General features: G+C 40.9%; 1 protein-coding gene across 4 annotated transcripts in view; it reads left to right on the top strand.

Annotated features, from left to right (window-relative positions):
* Positions 1 to 19,046, top strand: part of ska2 (spindle and kinetochore associated complex subunit 2) — a 42,493-nt gene that overhangs the window by 7,778 nt on the left and 15,669 nt on the right. For 3 of the 4 annotated variants that reach the window (XM_068653259.1, XM_068653260.1, XM_068653257.1), the window contains exon 2: positions 11,366 to 11,458. The exons of the other annotated variant lie outside the window; for it this stretch is intronic. In XM_068653259.1, coding sequence (XP_068509360.1) covers positions 11,366 to 11,458 — 93 coding nt within the window. The remainder of the gene's footprint in view (positions 1 to 11,365; positions 11,459 to 19,046) is intronic. 4 annotated transcript variants of the gene reach the window in all.

Here is a 19,046-nt window from a genome sequence, read left to right as displayed (position 1 = left end):
TTTCCATATCTATGTATTTTGTTTTTTATCCCCGTTTCAGTGTCAATAAGCAGCCTTATTATTCCCTCTTTTATCAAAACTCCTCAGTTATGTCTGCCCCAGCACCCAAACACACTTCCATCCCTTTTGTCCCACACTCCACCAACTTTGTAATGCTTCAGCAGTCTTTAGCAATGTGTCCAGTTTGACTTCATGTGACTCGTGCAAGTCTTTAGCAGCCTCTCCTCTTAGATTCTCATGATGATGATTCAGGGCTGGACCGTCCGCCATTCTCAAATGCGTCCATTTTGTCTTTGTTCTTTCAGTCCATTTTCTTTTTGATCTGCAACTGTGTGTATTCCACCAACTATATGGTTCTTGTCCTGTGAAGAGCTGTGCTTGCCCCCTTCAAGCATGATAATAGTTCCTGGTGTTCTCCCAAAGGTCAAACGTGTCTCATGACCAGGGACAGTCCTCTGTTGATTTTGAGGCAGCCAGTAGAGTACAAGGACTCAGTTCAGGACTTGTGCCATGCTCTAGGGCAGAACACACTGGGACACAAATTTCACAAAACTATCTTCGTGTTGTCAATCTTCCTGTGTAGTATTTGTTCCTTACACCCCAAATCTTCCTATTAACATTTTGTATCCTATCAGTTGCGCACACTCATCATCTTACTATCAAGCCGCCCTTATCAAATGCTTTTTTTTTTTTTTTTTTTTTGAGTAATCCATCCACCCTACCCATTAACACGGCTAAAATCCTTGTTCCAGTGTTTATCATCAAATAAAGTTCCGAAATCCTTTGTAATAAACTGTAATGTAATTTAACAATCTACCAACATGGTTGTATATGCGGTGAATGTTATTGTTCAATCTATAGGTCATACAGCGCCGGTGTTCCAAATATGACACTCCTCCTTGATTTAACATCTCATAAGTTGTTATTGTCAGCAGCGCTAAAGGATAGCGCTTGGAAGTGAATGTCTTATCGCCCAATTTAAAACACATGCCACATTTGAGCTAGTATTCATTCCTTTATTTATTTCCCATCCTCATGTTAGCTGGCATGTGTCAGAATTAAAATGGAATTTTGCTTTTAATTTTAAGTCTTTCAAAATTGCGATATCCTTACTGCACCGAGATAAACTGTTAAATATATCTTTAAAAACAAACAAAAACAATCTATGCTCCTGCACAGACTCTTAAAAGTGGCACCCAAATGCCAGATTACAAATCAAACCTCCTCCTTCACTCTCACATTTTTGATAAAACAGTCTACTTATCTAGACACTGTCATCACATACGAAATAATGGCCTGCAAATTAAATATAATGCTGTGGTCCCTCAAAACATGTGACTAGGATTTGGACAATTATTAACCCCCATCAATTGATCAATTATCTCCTCACTAAATTCCTAGCCTGTTGACCTATCTGCATAAAGTAGACATTTACAATGCAGGGGATAAGAGAATAACAAGGAACACCTTAACAATAAACACAAGGAAAACCTAACAATAAACAAAATAAACCCAAACCACAATCAAAACCAAATAAACTAGGCCCATGACCTATGTAGACCAACACAGTACTCCAAATATTTCCCCATTAAAATTTAAGCCTTTTTGTGTAGAGCACCATTGATTTCTAATCATTAACCTAATTTTATCCTTAATTTAATCCCAATCACAAACGCCCACTACTTAATACTTTACTTGGTATTCTTTTGATAAAAAGTGCCCCCTTGCAATGTCGTTTTTATTTGTTGCTTTTAACTCTAAGTGATTCAAATCTTTGACTGATCCTTACATGTGTCCTTGTACAGTCTTATGTCATAACCAATCAATAATTCCTCCTAAATTTAAAATCTGCAATCATAATTTAATTTTATCCAATTCTACAATGTATGTTCTCTCTTACTCTCACATTTTTATGAGGGCTGGGCACTCTCCTCGTTGGACGAGTTTCTGACCACAACCCTCAGATTATTCTATCATTTCTAATTTTTACATTTAACAATGCAAATCTGATAAACCATTGTCTAGCACACCGTTTCCGTGCACCAATTTAACGCAATTACATCCTTTATAACGAACTGATACACAAAGACAAACATGCACATAAACAAACACACGGGCCCACGACATAGACATGACAATCTTCCCAGCTGATAACAAGGGTGGGGTGGGAGGCAACTGAAGTGCGGAGAGCCTTGCCACCAATGTAACCCCCCACCTCTGTCCAAAATATGCATTTGTGCCCACCTGACCGTTTGGCCCACATTTTAGAGCCGCACCCTTTTGAAAACAAAAATGGTTACAGTTTAACCCCACCACACAATGGGATATAACCTTCATGCTAATTAAATATACATTCTTTATCAAATTCTTGTTAAGCTATTTTTCTGACTCCAACTCTCATGCGAAATCAAAATAAAATCAACAATTTTAGCAATGCAATTTTATAACTTATTGTTCTTCATGAACCACAAATCATCACTTCCATCCCATGAACAGCACCACAACTAATCACTCACTTCTTCAGCTGCGCCGCTGTCCCATCTGACAGCCAAGCCTGCTTTCCACACAATATCATCATAGACACACTTCAACAATTATGTAGCGACCTGGTTAACCCAGTTACCCTTCGCCCTAGACAACAATATAAGTCTCTAAGGTCGCACTATTGAGGTCGCCAGGCATCCGTCCTGCTATATCAGCGATGCCTTCACCATTTTTTTTTATTTTTTTTTATTTTTCACGAGTCCCCGACTCGTATTGGTGGCCTGGCCGATCCAATCGACCCCGACCTTAGGCAACAGTATAAGTTCCTAAGTGTCTACTACTGAGGCCACTCAGGTGCCCATATGCTAGTCACTGGCATCCCACAAGTTCCAGCGGTGTGAGCGCCCTTTGCTGATCAGACAAAGTCCTCACCACCTTTCTCTTAATTCACCACGACTCGGACATCCCAGATGTCCCTCGCCTTAGACAGCCCTATAATGTTCTAAGGTCACACTATTGGAGTCGCTCGGCATCCGTACTGCTATATCAGCGACGCCTTCACCTGTTTTTGTATTTTTAATTTTTTCCACAAATCACTTTTACCAAGTTCCACACAAACACACACTTCTATACAACCACCATTCCTGAACACAGAGCTGAAATTATTAATTTTTGTATTCCACTTTCACTCCACAATATTGCTGAACTGGGAGAGAGAAAAAAAGTTTCCCCCTTACCTTTTGTGCCGATCGGACTGCAATACTGTTGAGCAAGAGCGGAGAACGAAGAATCCTTTGTGGAGCATGCACTTTCCCTTCTGAAGAAATCACGTCGGATGGTCACCATTTGTTGGATTTTGTCCACAATTTAGGGAGCGCGTTATCTGCGCCTCACGGCAAAAGCCTTTGCCAATCACCTGTTCTCCAATTTACTCACTGCGTGCTCGTTTGATTTCTTCAGATTTAGGAAAATGCAAAGACACTGAAGCAGAAATTAGACTTAGACAGATTGGTTGAGTTCAATCACAATTCTTGTTCAAAAAGCTCTGTTTTCAGGAAAGTACAATACAGCGCTGGGCCCTTCAAGAGCGGAAAGTCTCCATTCAGAAAAGGCAAAGTCCAAGGTTGTTAGATCAGTTTTATATTCAGTAGCACATTGTGGGCTGGGATTGATGGGCGATGAGTCTTCGGGGTGGGGCAAGTTCGAAGGAGAGTCTGCTTCCATGGGAGTGGTGCTGGTTATGGGCGATTCGGTGTCTTGGTGGGGGGCTGTTGTCTTCCATCCCGTCTCTCGGCCTTGGCGATCATCTTTGGCCGAGTTCTCGGGTGGCTCCTTCTGGCACCCACTGGTTTTATCTCCACGTGACCTTCCTGTGAACATTCTTCTCCAATCTTGGACATACACTGTCGTACCGCATTCAACCGTATCTTTTCTTTGTTAGGCAAACTATTTCCCTCTGTGCAGAGCGTTCAGTAGTAATCAAAAACTGGCGTCTAGCATTAGTCAAAACATAAGATACAATCAAGTACTGAACGGTCAAGACGACTCTGGCCGTGTCCATGATTCAGAGAGAAAACATCAGGCATGCATTCCACAGTTCCTTAAGGGTCATTAAGCTATTTAGGTAATATATCAAAAGTCATTTGTTATTTCAAAGTCCTCAGAAATATATATATCAGATCATAAAGTTATAAAAACCTTTCTCATCACCACTTATCAAAAATGTCTAGTTATGTCTTCTTTATTGATTTGGTGTGTAGGTATAATTATATGCTTCAAATGTTTCTTTTATTTATTTAATATGTGAATATACTTGTCTGCTTATGTACTTTATTCAATGAGGTTTGAGCATATCTGTTTTTGTAGCGAGGCAGGACTTTTTGTATTTCGACCTCATTCCTTCAGGAGCAAAGAAGGAAATAAAGAGAAAACAATGCTGGGAGGCTGCCACTCACGTCGGCGCCATACCAAAAAAAAAAAAAAAAACAGAAAAAAAACATTCTGCTTACATAGTTCACGGCAGGAGACGCAACACGTTCACTGACTGATCCGTTGATGTACAGGAAGGCAGTTCACCCATTGACTCGTTCGCGAACGGGAAGTCGGGAAAGTCAGGTTTCGTTCCCTCACTGATCCGTTCTCGCGATGAACCGGAAATGCAAATCACTCACTGATTCGTTCACTCACAGATTCGTTCGTTGGTGAACGGGAACTGCAATTCAAGACTTACGAGTTACGTCATTTTCTTCTTTGTTTTGTTTTATGGTGAGGTAACATCAGCTTCAATGCGCATTACTGACACCTACTGGTTGAAGTCGTGAATTGAAAAAAGAACGATTCACTTTAGGAAATGATTCGTTCACTGAAAAGACTCGTTCTCTTGAACGAATCGTTCACTCAGGAGCCATCACTATTACCGAACTGGCTTTGCCCTAACGGCCGCAACTGGATTCGGGGAGCAAATTAAAATTGGAGCGAGTTGAACTGTAACACCGGTCTTCAAAATAAAGCATAGCAATTTGTAAGATGCCTCTCCATTTTGCTCTTTTGTCGTTTTTCAAATTTAAAAAAATGTCATTGACACGCACATTTAAAATTGCCTTAGCAGTACATTTTAATATAATTAGTTCACATGACAGGCGGCTCGGTGGCGCACTGGGTAGCACGTCCGCCTCACAGTTAGGAGGGTGCGGGTTCGATTCCACCTCCGGCACTCCCTGTGTGGAGTTTGCATGTTCTCCCCGGGCCCGCGTGGGTTTTCTCCGGGCACTCCGGTTTCCTCCCACATTCCAAAAACATGCTTGGTAGGCCGATTGAAGACTCCAAATTGTCCCTAGGTGTGAGTGTGAGTGCGATTGGTTGTCTGTCTCTGTGTGCCCTGCGATTGGCTGGCAACCAGTTCAGGGTTAGGGTTAGGGTTATTTTATTTAAAGTACATTTAAAGTACACGTATCATGGTAAATCGGCTTTTTTTGCTTTAAAAATGTATTTTCTTGTGTATCTGGAGTATCTAGGAGTGTAGAAAAGTGTAATATATCCCTCCAGGTGCTGCAGAGATACTGTTATGATCGTTTTGGGGGCTATTTTTTACTCTGTTCAGATTTCTCTGTTTTCTATGATGTTTTTCTATGTATTACATTACATCCGTTGGGGCAGGACAAATCAAACAAGGTAAAGGGTGTTGCCAAACGGAAATCTGAGTCATAAACATGGCGGATTTGCACATCTGCCATGTTTAAAACTAATCCGCTTTGTTCATTACTCCGTGAGAACAACTCAAGGATGCCGAAGTGGAGAGATCAAAATGTTCCGTTGTTGGATGCATAGATCCACACAAATCATTGCACAACATCAGAACCTCAAAGAAGTGCCTGGTTAAATTTCATTTTTCTAGCAGTGTTCCCACATCTGTGGACAAAGTCCTGCTTGCTAAGGAGTGTTTCAGAAATCTTTTGTCAGTATAGAGAAGGATTTGGCGAAAGACTTCATTTCGTTGATGGTTCAGTTCCTTCAATCTATGGAAACGACGGACACAGTAAAGCAATAAGCTTGAGATGACACCAAAATAATTAGCGTCAGACTTTCTGCTGATTTCAGAGCTGTGCGCTCTATGTTTTTACTTCTTGTGGGTGTATTTTGAGTAGGTGTATCAGATGAATTGCATCGAAGGTTCACTTTACTTCACATACGCCACATACGGCCTCGGTAGATGTCAAGTGGGCCGGACCATTAATATTATATCATACTCTGCTATAAATAAGCAAAATATAATGTCTTTCCTTTTTTTGGTGTAAAGAAGCACAAGAACATTAGGAAAATGTTGAAATTTAATGACCATTCCTTTTACAAAACATTAATAGCATGACATTAACATAACTTAAAACATTAACAGTAATGCACTTTAAGATTAAACAAGATTCATAAAGAAAGGAATTTTTAAACCATTTACACATGTGCATATAAAATCTAAATTTACTCCCTGCCTACACCTTACAAACTAAGAAGAATGCTATTAAATGTGTAAAGAAGAAAGTATTCACATGTTCTGTAAATGTGGAAGCTTCATACATGAAACACACATACACATACAATACATATTGAACATTCATGGAGTTGCATGAACAGTAGAAATCCACCATACTCTTTTGTAGTGAAGTTGCTGACTAACATTAAACTGCACACTTTTTTAATCTCCACAGTAAGGATTCATCTTCACAGAGCTGTATTTTTTCAACGCAAACAGTATCTAAGGCAACATTTTAAAGGCATTAGACTAGTCTGACTTGTTTTTGTTCCTGATACTTGGCATCTTTTGGCCTGCATCAATACTACGTAGGTGCCATGTCCTGACTAGCTGTCACTTTCAGAATGTAATTTAAGTGCTTGTTTGTGAGCCTTGAACGCATTTTTGTTTTATTGATATTCATTACTGAGAAAATTTGTTCACAAAGGTAGGTTGTCCCAAACATGCAAAAACCTTTAGCAGCCAGGGCTGTTAATTTGGGGTACCCTGGTACACTGGGTATACTGATAAAATCTGTCCAGACCTACAGAGGCAAATTTGCCCTTAAAATCTGCATGTCTTCGGCTGTTGTGTTTCAATGTTTCAATTCAGCCTATTTTGAGATGAAATAGCCTCGTGCGTATAGCAGCCATCATTATAGCATTAGCCACCCGCAAACTCCCATGAGCCTCAGCTCGCAGACTCCCATGAGCCTCAGCAGTGTCGTGACAGCCCCCTGTAAACAATCGCGTTTCTCAAACTATCTCCTATAAAATGATTGGAACTGACTAAAGTTCGATCTAACACATTAGTACTGCTTACTTATGTTTCCCTTCTATATCGATCCGTAAATTTACTCGAAACATTAACGGAGCAGCCTATTTTGAGATGAAATAGCCTAGTGCGTATAGCAGCTATCATTATAGCATTAGCCAGCCGCAAACTCCAATGAGCCTCAGCAAAGTGTCGTGGCAGCCCCCTGTAAACAATCACGTTTCTCAAACACGCTCCCATAAAAGTGATCGGATACGATTTAACACATTGGTGCTGCTTATTTATGATTCCGTTGGATACTGATCCGTAAACGTACCTGAAAATATTAACAGAACAGCCTATTTTGAAATGAAATAGCCTCGCGGGTACAACAGCTATTCAGTGACGCCCCCTGACCACGGTTGCCGTAGTGCTGGGAAGCGATGCGACCTTGTAATTTACTAGTTGTACTAAAACAGGGGTGGGCAAAATTTTTGACTTGCGGGCCGAATTGGGTTCTAAATTTTGACCGGGGGGCCGAACCAGGAGCAGATAGGTGTAGTGTTTGTGTGAAGTAATATAAACGACCTGTAAAGGTCATTGCATAAAAGATAAAAGAAGCCCCGTGGCACTGATGCCCATCATCATGAAGTGCTTTGAGCGGCTTGTCATGGAGCACATCAAGTCCGTTCTCCCCCCCACCATTGACCCTTTCCAGTTTGCGTACCGTGCCAAGCGGTCCTCTGAGGATGCCATCTGCTCTGCCCTCCACTCGGCCCTCACCCACCTGGAGAGAAAGGACTCATATGTGAGGTTGCTGTTTGTGGACTTCAGCTCTGCCTTCAACACCATTGTGCCGCAGCGACTCATCTGCAAACTCGACGAGCTGGGCCTCAGTACCTCCCTCTGCAACTGGCTACTGGACTTCCTCTGTCAGAGGCCTCAGGTGGTGCGTGTTGGCGACAAAATCTCCGCCAGCATCACGCTGAGCACGGGGGCCCCCCCAGGGCTGTGTGCTCAGTCCATTGCTCTTCACCCTGCTGACGCATGACTGCACTGCGACCTACAGCGACAACCGCATAGTGAAGTTTGCTGACGACACGACTCTGGTGGGTCTCATCACGAAGGGCGACGAGACTCGGTACAGGTCGGAAGTTGACCTTCTGACCACGTGGTGCAGGGACAACAACCTCCTGCTGAACGTCAATAAGACCAAGGAAATCATTGTTGACTTCCGGAAGGGTCACACAACACACCTGCCGCTGATCATCGACGGTGCTGTGGTGGAGAGGGTGAGCTGCACCAAGTTCCTGGGGGTGCACATCAGTGAGGACCTCTCCTGGTCCGCAAACACCTCGTCACTGGCAAAGAAAGCTCAGCGCCGCCTGTACTTCCTGCGGAAGCTCAGGCGTGCATGTGCTCCTCAGGCAGTCCTGTCTACATTCTACCGTGGCACCATTGAGAGCGTCCTCACCAGTTGCATCGCTGTCTGGGGTGGTAACTGCACTGAACAGAACTTGAAGGCCCTGCAGCGCATAGTGAATACGGCTGGTAAGATTATTGGTGCTTCGCTCCCCTCCCTGAAGGACATTTACACCTCCCATCTCGCCCGCAAGGCAACCTCGATTGCCAGAGATGTGAGTCACCCGGCTCACTCTTTGTTTGACCTTCTGCCCTCTGGGAAGAGGTACAGGAGCCTGCGCTCCCGCACCACCAGACTCGCCAACAGCTTCTTTCTCCAGGCTGTTAGGGCCCTGAACTCGCTACCCCCTTCTGCGTAGCGTGCGGCACTGTTGCGCTATTCTCGGGAATGTCTGCTGTACGCGCACTTGCTCCTTTTTTTCGGCTCCTCTTATTTATTTATTTATTTATTTATAGTTGTGTTATTTATTCATTATTTATTCAGCACGCTTTTGTTATACTTGTTTACTTGTTTGTCTGTTGTGAGCCATGTCTTGTCACCGTGGGATAGGGGGGAACGAAATTTCGGTTTCTTTGTGTGTCTTTGGCATGTGGAGAAATTGACAATAAAGCTGACTTTGACTTTGACTTTGATTTGGGCCTTTAGTATGTAGTAAAGCATGGATATTCAAAAAAAGTTTTTTGAAAACAAATGCATTTATTAACAGCATTAAAAAAAAAAAAAAAACATCTCTAAAAAACTGCTATCAGTGATTCTCATAAAATACGACACTGTTATTATGAATAACAGTCTCCATCACTTCAGTGCCTGCAGGTCAGATTAATGAAAGATGTATGTTTATCTTATGAGATCACATCAAACGGCAAACATTCTGACCAAATATATCATCTTGAAGAATCGTGAAAGCATACATCCAAATAAAGTAATCAAAACGGCAACACGGTGAGGGGTATCTGAAAATCAGAGCAGAGTTTTAACTCACAAACACCTGGTAACAGAGGTGAGGAAACGGGAAACACTTCCTTAAAGTAAGCCTTAAGAACTTTACAGGTTAAGATTAGTCACAAACAGGTGGTGCATCAATGTCCTTGAGCATCCTGCGTTGTTTGAAAATGAGAATGGTCGCTAGTTTCAATCCCTGCTATTTGTACAGCTCGTATTCAAAATGCATTTTTTTACAACAAACTTGAAAGCCTCCCCTTCATTTTCAGTGGGAACAGTGTTGTTGGTCTCCCTTTTTTTGCTACTGTGTCATAGTCTGGAGTAAAATTTGTTGTGGCAATTCTTAGGAGAGATCCGAGGTGTTGGTCCGTTTACCTAGATCTGTGACGGGTTGATGTTCATGTGGCTGAACGTCACGTCGCGTACGTCGAGCCAAATTGGCCACTCGTTTTAAACACTCGGCACTCAGTGTCCACCTTTCTTTTCCTTGGGCGACTCATTTTAATGGAAGGATTCCAGGGGAAGGTTTGTGGGTGGCTTTAGCGTAAAACTGTATCCGAAAGCTCGGCGCGCAAATTACAAGAATGCTGTCGTCACAGCCCACGCTCTAAATTCGGCACTGATACAAATAGAGCGCGAGTGCGCTATTTCCGTACTACTGAGTACGTACACGCACTTGTGAGTGCGCACCGAGCTTTCTGACACGGCTTCCGGTAGCAAATGCGCAGGCGAGTGGTTCCCCATCTACTAGGGAAACGCAGTCATTGCAGGCAAAATGACCGAAAAAAAAAAAAAAGTTTAATAATACAATTTATTTAGGGTTGGCGGGCCGGATTAAACGGTCCCGTGGGCCGGATGTGGCCCGCGGGCCGTAGTTTGCCCATACCTGTACTAAAACCTACGGAAACATTTTGGCAGAGCGCTGTGTACAACCAGTATAGATCAACAAATTCATCAATTGATCCTATATAAGGCGCTCTGCATTATAAGGCGCACTGTTTTTTTTAGTAAATTTTAAGTTTTTAAGTACGCCTAATAGTGCGGAAATTACGGTAGTTAGAAGTTTCTAACTGTCCAAATTAAGTGGACTCGCGGTAACCGTAAATTACATTACCAGTTTTTTAAAGGTGAAGCCTCACAAAAGGTAATATTAGAAAATGCCTCATTATGAATAGTTATTTGGCTTTTGATGATAGAATAATTTCTGTGTGATGTTATTTTATTGTCATTCTGCTGCTTCTCCTAATCAAGTAATAATTGTATTACTATATTGAGCAAGTATAAATGATGGATTTTTCAGCATTTACCTTTGTTACCTTTGTCTGTAAAACAGGGCATTTTCTGGACTGGTGAAAATTCAGACTATACCTACTTTTACAGGCACCACTACACTAATGGTATTTTCACGTCGGGAACTTGTAAACACACTGTGCTGTTCTGCACGTTAATTGTTTTTCTTTGACTGTAACATTTTAAAGATTGAGAGAAGCCAACATCAAATTTGTGATTAAATTTCCTTAGTATGTCTGCTATTCCTGTCTGTCTCAACAAGATAATGTGTTTCTCCTTCACCATTTTTCTCTTCTGGCTGAACCGATCTAGAGTGTGTCTGCCGTAGTAAATGTATGCCATCTCATCAGTGCAACCACCTTATATTACCCATGTAAAACATGGGTATACCTGAGCGGTGTGAAAGCTTGTGTGGTTATGTAAAGCTGCCAATTTGCAATAGCGTAAATATACATGACATGTCTTTGCAGTTTTGGGAATCAAAAGCTGACCTGGATGTCATCGAGAAACACTTGCAGCTGGACCTAATAAACCACAGAGCTGAGAAAGGATTTCCCCATGAGGTGATATTGAACAACCTTTATCAAGGGACTGCTGCGGAACTCAATAAAGTTGAGAAAAATCAGGAAAAAAGACAATTTCGTTTAAAATGTAAATGGTATGTTTCGAAAACTCTTCACACAAACAACATCTGCTTATGTGGCCTATAATAGATAGCTAGATAAGTAGATCGGTTTATTGATCCCCGGGAGGAAATTCAGTTGCCAGCAGTGAAATAATACATAAATAAACAGATAGACAATATAAACATAGACACAAAAAAAACGATAACAAAAGAGAGGGACAGAATAGATCTGATTAAATTAAATAGGGTGATAATTAAAAATTCATAATAATAATTAAATAAATCAAATAAATAAGCAACACTGAAACATGTTTTATTTATTTGACACATACTGCATATAGCGGATGCAAAATTCACAAAATGTTTTAACTCATTTTCCAAACAAGATCTACCAAGGCCAAAGCAATTGACATATTTATAAATACTAATTTCAAACAGTGTGTGTTATAAATGTAAGGCTTACATAGTAAACAATAGGCTAAAGTTGAAGTGAGCAGCAGTTCACTTTATAGATCAATGACTTAGTTTATTGTAACTGTTTTTTAAAAGGAGATAATTGTAGTTACCGTATTTTCCGGACTATAAGTCGCTCCGGAGTATAAGTCGCACCAGCCATAAAATGCCCCAAAAAGTGAAAAAAACATATATAAGTCGCTCCGGAGTATAAGTCGCATTTTGGGGGGACAATTTATTCGACAAAATCCCACACCAAAAACGAGCAACAACAGGCTAAACAATAGCAACAACAGGTTAAACGATAGGTGCGCTAACGTGACAAACACAAACATAGAGCTGAGAACGGGCCTGACGTAACATATAGAGTGATTAAGGACAACTATTACATGAATAACATGTTTATAAAACCATCGGTGTCACTCCAATTCATTAAATCCATCGATCGTTCTTTGTCAACAATGGGTGCGCGCGGCTGAGGGCGCTTGCACTTCAAAATATTCCACAGGCTCATATAACGATAGATAAACTATATTTCTAATAACTATAATATAAGCCAATAATATTATCAAACCATCCGTGCACTTTAAATCCATTAAATCCATCGATCAAATTCCTCGTCCTTTGTAAACATCGCCGCGCGTGCGCCCTGACGTCAGCCTTGTCTTTATTCCACAGATCTAGTATATAACTATATTGTAGCGTTAACAAAGTGCAAGGATAGACGTGGGTTTGGTAAACGGCTCTTTATTAAACAAAACAAACTTCCAAGCGTGTGGCGGCGTGGACTTCCAGACACGAGAGCTCCATGGCATAGGACCGGGCGTGCGTAATGGCCATGTCCGAGCCCCATGCACCGTTCGCGGACAGCCACTCGGCCGAGCGCCGACCCCCAACTCAGTAGAGTAGGACCGGGCGTGCGTAAAAGCCATAATAGTTTTTCAAACCTTCTACATCACTCCAAATCCTTAATTCCTTCAAACTCTTTGTCCTCCGTGTCACTTAGAAATGATCACCGCTAATGATGCCGGTAGTCCTTACGTGGGTACGTTTGTTCTTTATGTAAACAACCGCCGCGCCGTGCCTTGCCACTGACGTCACTTGAAATAGTAATCCATTGGTACATCAGGGTTCTCCAAACTTTCTTTCTGCTGCTCGATTACTGTTTTCAGCTGCATATTTTACAACTTGAAGTTTGTAACCTGCAAAATATGAGTTTCTTTTTGGTGCCATTTTTCTTAAGCCCACCCAGTTGATGAGTCACGGCCAACGGTGAAATCTAGAGCGCCCTCATCCAGTTTCGTCTGAAAATATATTTTTTTTCAGATGTAGTTTTTTGTTTTGTTTATTTGGTTGTTTTATCAAAGTCAAAGTCTGCTTTATTGTCGATTTTTTTTCATATACCAAGACACACAAAGAGATTGAAATTACGTTCCCACTATCCCTCGGTGAGATAGTACACATATGCATACAAGCAACACAAAAAAAAAAACCAAGAAGGCACAAACAATGAATAAATAAGAGTGTTGAATAAATGATATATAAACAAATAATAATAAATAATAATAATAAATATAAGAGGAGCAAAAATGGAGCAAGTGTACATACAGCAGACAGCGGGCTTGGATATGGTGATTTAAAGTGTTAATTGCTTTATTCGATGTTTTCTCTATTTTTTATGTTATGAATATGTTCAAGATAAAAATATAAAAGCATGTGAAGTGATCAACTATACTAAAAATAACATGGGAAGTGGTCAACTATACTTGTAAGTAAGTGATGTCTTAATGATCAAGTAAAAATTTGTGAAAAAAACATATATAAGTCGCTCCTGAGTATAAGTCGCTCCCCCACCCAAACTATGAAAAAAAACGCGACTTATAGTCCGGAATTTACAGTATGTAAATTAGTCAAGTAATTGAAGTCACAGCTGATGTTGATGAGGCCATGTGGCCCAATTGAGAAGACTGGACAAATTAAGGTAATTTTTCTGTGTGTGAGTGCGAGTGTACATACACTATAATATATACACACATTTTTTCCCCCTATGCATCCACACACAATGTTGAATTACAATTATTTTTTACTTGCAGCATTTCAGGCTCAAATAGAGTAAAGCCTTTGCAAAAATATCATTGTAGTTTGGATTGTCTTCTTCCATAAACTAATTTCCACAAAATATTTGCCATAAAGCAAACCTGGGCATTGTACGGCCCCCGGGCCGCATAAGGCCCTTTGATTGACTCTGACCGGCCCGCGTAACGTTAATTGGAAATTACAAAATAAACATATTTTCTTATTTTACCTGATGCATGGACTGAAGCTGCATTGCTTTTATTTTGAAGTTGTTTTTTATTTGCGTACATGATGACGCAAAATGATTGCCGTGATTTGATCGTTGTCACTAGCAAGTCATAAGACGACTTTAGCCCTCAGAGATGTCTGCTCATGCTAAAAAAAGAAAGGTAGATGCCGAATGCAGGGTTTTCAAAAAAAATTGGACTGCTAAGTATTTATTTACTGAAGTGAGAGGTAAAGCCGTGTGTTTAGTTTGCGGGGAACAGATCAGCGTGCTTAAGGACTACAATTTGAGTCGGCATTACGAGACAAAACACGGGGAGAAATACAAGAACGTGACTGATGCTGAAAGGGCGCGGACATCGGAAGCTTTGCTAGCTAAACTGCAAAAGCAGCAAGGCTTTTTTACCAAGCTTCACACATCCAGGGATGCAGCAACCAAGACCAGCTTTATCAAAGAGTGCTTGGTGGACTCTGCAGCTTTAATATGCCCTGAAAAAAAAGAATAATTTGAGAAAGTCCCGCTCTCCAGGTAAACTGTGACGAGAAGGGTCGAGGACATATCGTGCAAACTGGAGCTTCAGCTGCAACGTGAAGTGGCAAATTTTGACTTTTTCTCCTTGGCTTTGGATGAAAGCTGTGATGTCCGTGACACAGCCCAGTTACTTGTATTAGTCCGCGGGATAACGCCGGACTTCAAGATTATGGAGGAGCTGGCAGCAATGCGGTCGATGAAAGGAACAACTACAGGGAGCGATCTCTTCATGGAGGTGAATGCGTGCATGGACACACTAGGACTGAAATGGGACAGACTGGCAGGTGTCACAACAGACGGTTGTCCAAATCTTACAGGGAAAAATGTGGGACTTTTAAAACGTATGCAAGATAAAGTGGCTGAAATCGACACAGATCAGGAATTAATATTTTTGCATTGTATTATACACCAACATATGTTGTGCAAGTCAGTGCTAAAAATGAACCATGTTATTAATGTTGTTACTAACATAGTAAACTTCATCAGGGCACGGGCATTGAATCACAGACAGTTTGTCGCACTTTTGGAGGACCATGAGTCTGAGCATAGTGACATCAGCTACCACACACCTGTCAGATGGCTCAGCCTGGGCAAAGTGCTAAGAAAAGTTTGGGACCTGAAAACAGAGATTTGAGAGTTTTGTGAGATGCCTGATTTTGATGCACTCGTTAAAGCCCAGCAGAGACTAGATTTCTTTCACTGAACAAGAAAAAATAACTTAAAAATGTAAAAAGTTTTAAATGGTTGAGTTGTGCATGATTTTAATTGTATTGTGGTTATTTTTATTTGCATGTTTAGCGTGTTTTTATGATGCTGTTTTAGTGATTAATTGCCTTTCCCATTGTTTTGTGAAATTCGCTTGAATAAATTAAATTTTTTGAAAGGCAACCTCATGTTTTCATTGCTTAATTATAACATATACTCTTACCAGCTTGTCAAAACAATACTATTTACTGCTTTTTACAAAGAAGTACAGTTAATCTTATGCAGAATTGAGATTAGCCTTTTGGCCGGCCCTCCACAATATTTTCTGTTTCTCATGTGGCCCCATGGAAAAAATAATTGCCTACCCCTGCCATAAAGTACCATATTTTTCGGACTATAAGTCGCGTTTGTATTCATAGTTTGGGTGGGGCGGCGACTTATACTCAGGAGCGACTTATATGTGTAAGTTCACAAATTTTTACTTGATCATTAACACATTACTGACTTACTAGTATAGTTGATCACTGACACAAGACGAAGATTCCGATGGATTTAATGATTTGGAGTGACAGATGGTTTGATAAAATTGTTGTTTATATTATTATTATTTGATATATAGGTTATATATTGTTATATGGGCCTGTGGAATAATTTGAACTGCAACTGACGACGAGTCCGACGTCAGCGGCGCGCCGCACACGCGCTGTTGTTTACAGAAAGGACGAAGAATTCGATCGATGGACTCAATGATTTGGAGTGACACTGATGGTTTGATAAACATATTATTTATGTTATAGTTATTTGAATAACTGTTAATGTTACGTCAGGCCCGTTCTCAGCTCCTCGTTTGTGTTTGTCACGTTAGCATATGGTATCGTTTAGCCTGTTTTTGCTGGTTCATGTCTGTACTTGGTGTTGGATTTTGTCAAATAAATTTCTCCCAAAATGCAACTTAAACTCCGGTGCGACTTATATATGGGTTTTTTTTCCCTTTATTGTGCATTTTATGGCGACTTGTACTCCGGAGCGACTTTTAGTCCGAAAAATACGGTATGCATCTAGGTCTAATACATGCAAAACAAAACTGACATGTTCAAATGAAATGGCCGTGCAAAAAATATACAAAAGAATATACCCTGAAATATAATGCAGTTTCTGTACACCCAACATTTGTTGTTATTTTGTGATAGTGTTATATGATGGATTGAAGGATTCTAATGGAAGGTCTTGGTGTATGGTTTGATCTGGCGTACAGTGTTAGTGTCTTCTTGCGTTTTGAAAACTAGTGTAACTGTTTGGTTTACAATGTGAACTTTTGAGCATTAAGTGAGCTGGTTGTAGTTGTGTGTTGTAGATGTGTTAGCAGTTTTGGAAATTGGTATTGTTCATTGTATTCCGACGATTGTAAAAAGGTGTAATCGATGTGGCTTAATCAGTTGACTCAATTTGAATGTTTTAATTTTGTGTTGTCTAATTTAACACAGGGTTAAAACGGACAGAAAAAACATCAATAACTTACAATCATGACACAAGGATTGGACTTTGGACACTGGACACAAGAACTGGACACTTTCCTCTATACTGAGCATAAAACACAGGATATGGAAATTATATTGATCCAGAAAATAATCTCAATATCAGATGAATCATACACAATGAAAATTAATACAATGAAATGAGCGGAAAAGAAAATTAGATAGCAATTTTTCACTTCAACGCCAGAAGTCTGTTTGCCAATTTCAATAGAATTAAGGAATATCTCAGTCTGTTCAATAATCCATTCAATATCATAACCATTTCAGAAACTTGGATCAATGATGCGAAGGGAGTAGATTATTAACTTAAAGGGTATGAATTTAAGTACCGTATTTTCTGGACTACAAGTCGCTCCGGAGTACAAGTCGCACCAGCCATGAAATGCATAATAAAGAAGAAAGAAACATATATAAGTTGCACCGGAGTAGAAGTCGCATATTTTGGAGAACTTTATTTGACAAAACCTAACACCAAGAACAGACATGAACAGGCAACAACAGGCTAAACGATACAGTATGCTAACGTTACATAAACACAAACGTGGAGCTGAGAACGTGCATGACGTAACTATAACATAAATAACACGTTTATCAAACCATCTGTGTCACTACAAATCATTAAATCCATCGAAATATTTGTCCTTTGTGTAAACAACGTCGCTTTTGATTCCGGAAGTGCATGCGGCAATGACGTTGGACTCCTCGTCAGCTGCAGTAAAAATTATTCCACAGGCCCATATAACTATATATATAAACTACCGTATTGGCCCGAGTATAAGACGGTGTTTTTTTGCATTGAAATAAGACTGAAAAAGTGGGGGTCATCTTACATTCGGGGTCTATACGTTATACCCATTCACAACGCTAGATGGCGCCAGATATCTTTAAAGCGAATGCTGAACTTTACTCCCCTGGCCAAAGCGAACCCCTGTCACGAAGAAGAAAAATAAAAATAGCGGTCGCACGAAGAAGAAAAAAAAATATATAGCAATAAGAAAGAAAAGAAAATAAGAGAAGAGATAACAGAAAATGTGAAGACAGTGACACTGAGCACAGCGAGGCACAGGATGTTTGTGAGGAGTAATGTTCTGATATGACAGATCTCAGCTCCTCTCAAGTTTAAATCAGTTTGCATTATTTTATTGCAATGTTTTTCCTTACTCAAATTTGTTTCAAGACTACAGTTACAGTTAGACTTCACTTTGATGGTTAATGCAGTTATTGCAATTTTGTTGTTGTATCAGTAGATTGGTTTATTTACATTTCGAAAACCAGAAGCCATTCATTTACAAATGTGATTGCACTCTCCGGGCACTCCGGTTTCCTCCCACATCCCAAAAACATGCTTGGTAGGCCGATTGATCACTCCAAATTGTCCCTAGGTGTGAGTGCGAGTGCGAATGGTTGTTTGTCTCTGTGTGCCCTGCGATTGGCTGGCAACCGGTTCAGGGTGTCCCCCGCCTACTGCCCGATGACGGCTGGGATAGGCTCCAGCACGCCCGCGACCCCCGTGGGGACTAAGCGGTTCAGAAAATGGATGGATGGATAAACTTCATTTTCTTTAAAATCTGACATTCCCGAAAATAGCGCAACAGTGCCGCACGCTACGCAGAAGGGGGTAGCGAGTTCAGGGCCCTAACAGCCTGGAGAAAGAAGCTGTTGGCGAGTCTGGTGGTGCGGGAGCGCAGGCTCCTGTACCTCTTCCCAGAGGGCAGAAGGTCAAACAAAGAGTGAGCCGGGTGACTCACATCTCTGAAGCTCCCCAGCGCAGTCCTTCAGCGCTTGTTGCTTGAAATCCAGTGTGAATTTCCCACAGTCAGTGATGGTTTGGGGAGCCATGTCAGCTGCTGGTGTTGGTCCACTGTGTTTAATCAAGTCCAGAGTAAACAGCTGTGTACCAAAAGATTTTAGAGCACTACATGCTTCCGTCTGCTGAAAAGCTCTATGGAGATGATGATTTCATTTTCCAGCATGATCTGGCACCTGCCCACAGTGCCAAA

This window comes from Syngnathus scovelli, chromosome 15, assembly GCF_024217435.2.
Source record: "Syngnathus scovelli strain Florida chromosome 15, RoL_Ssco_1.2, whole genome shotgun sequence".
Lineage (NCBI taxonomy): Eukaryota > Metazoa > Chordata > Actinopteri > Syngnathiformes > Syngnathidae > Syngnathus > Syngnathus scovelli.
The sequence above is the reverse complement of the archived record's forward strand: the minus strand, read 5'-3'. Positions and strand labels throughout refer to the sequence as shown.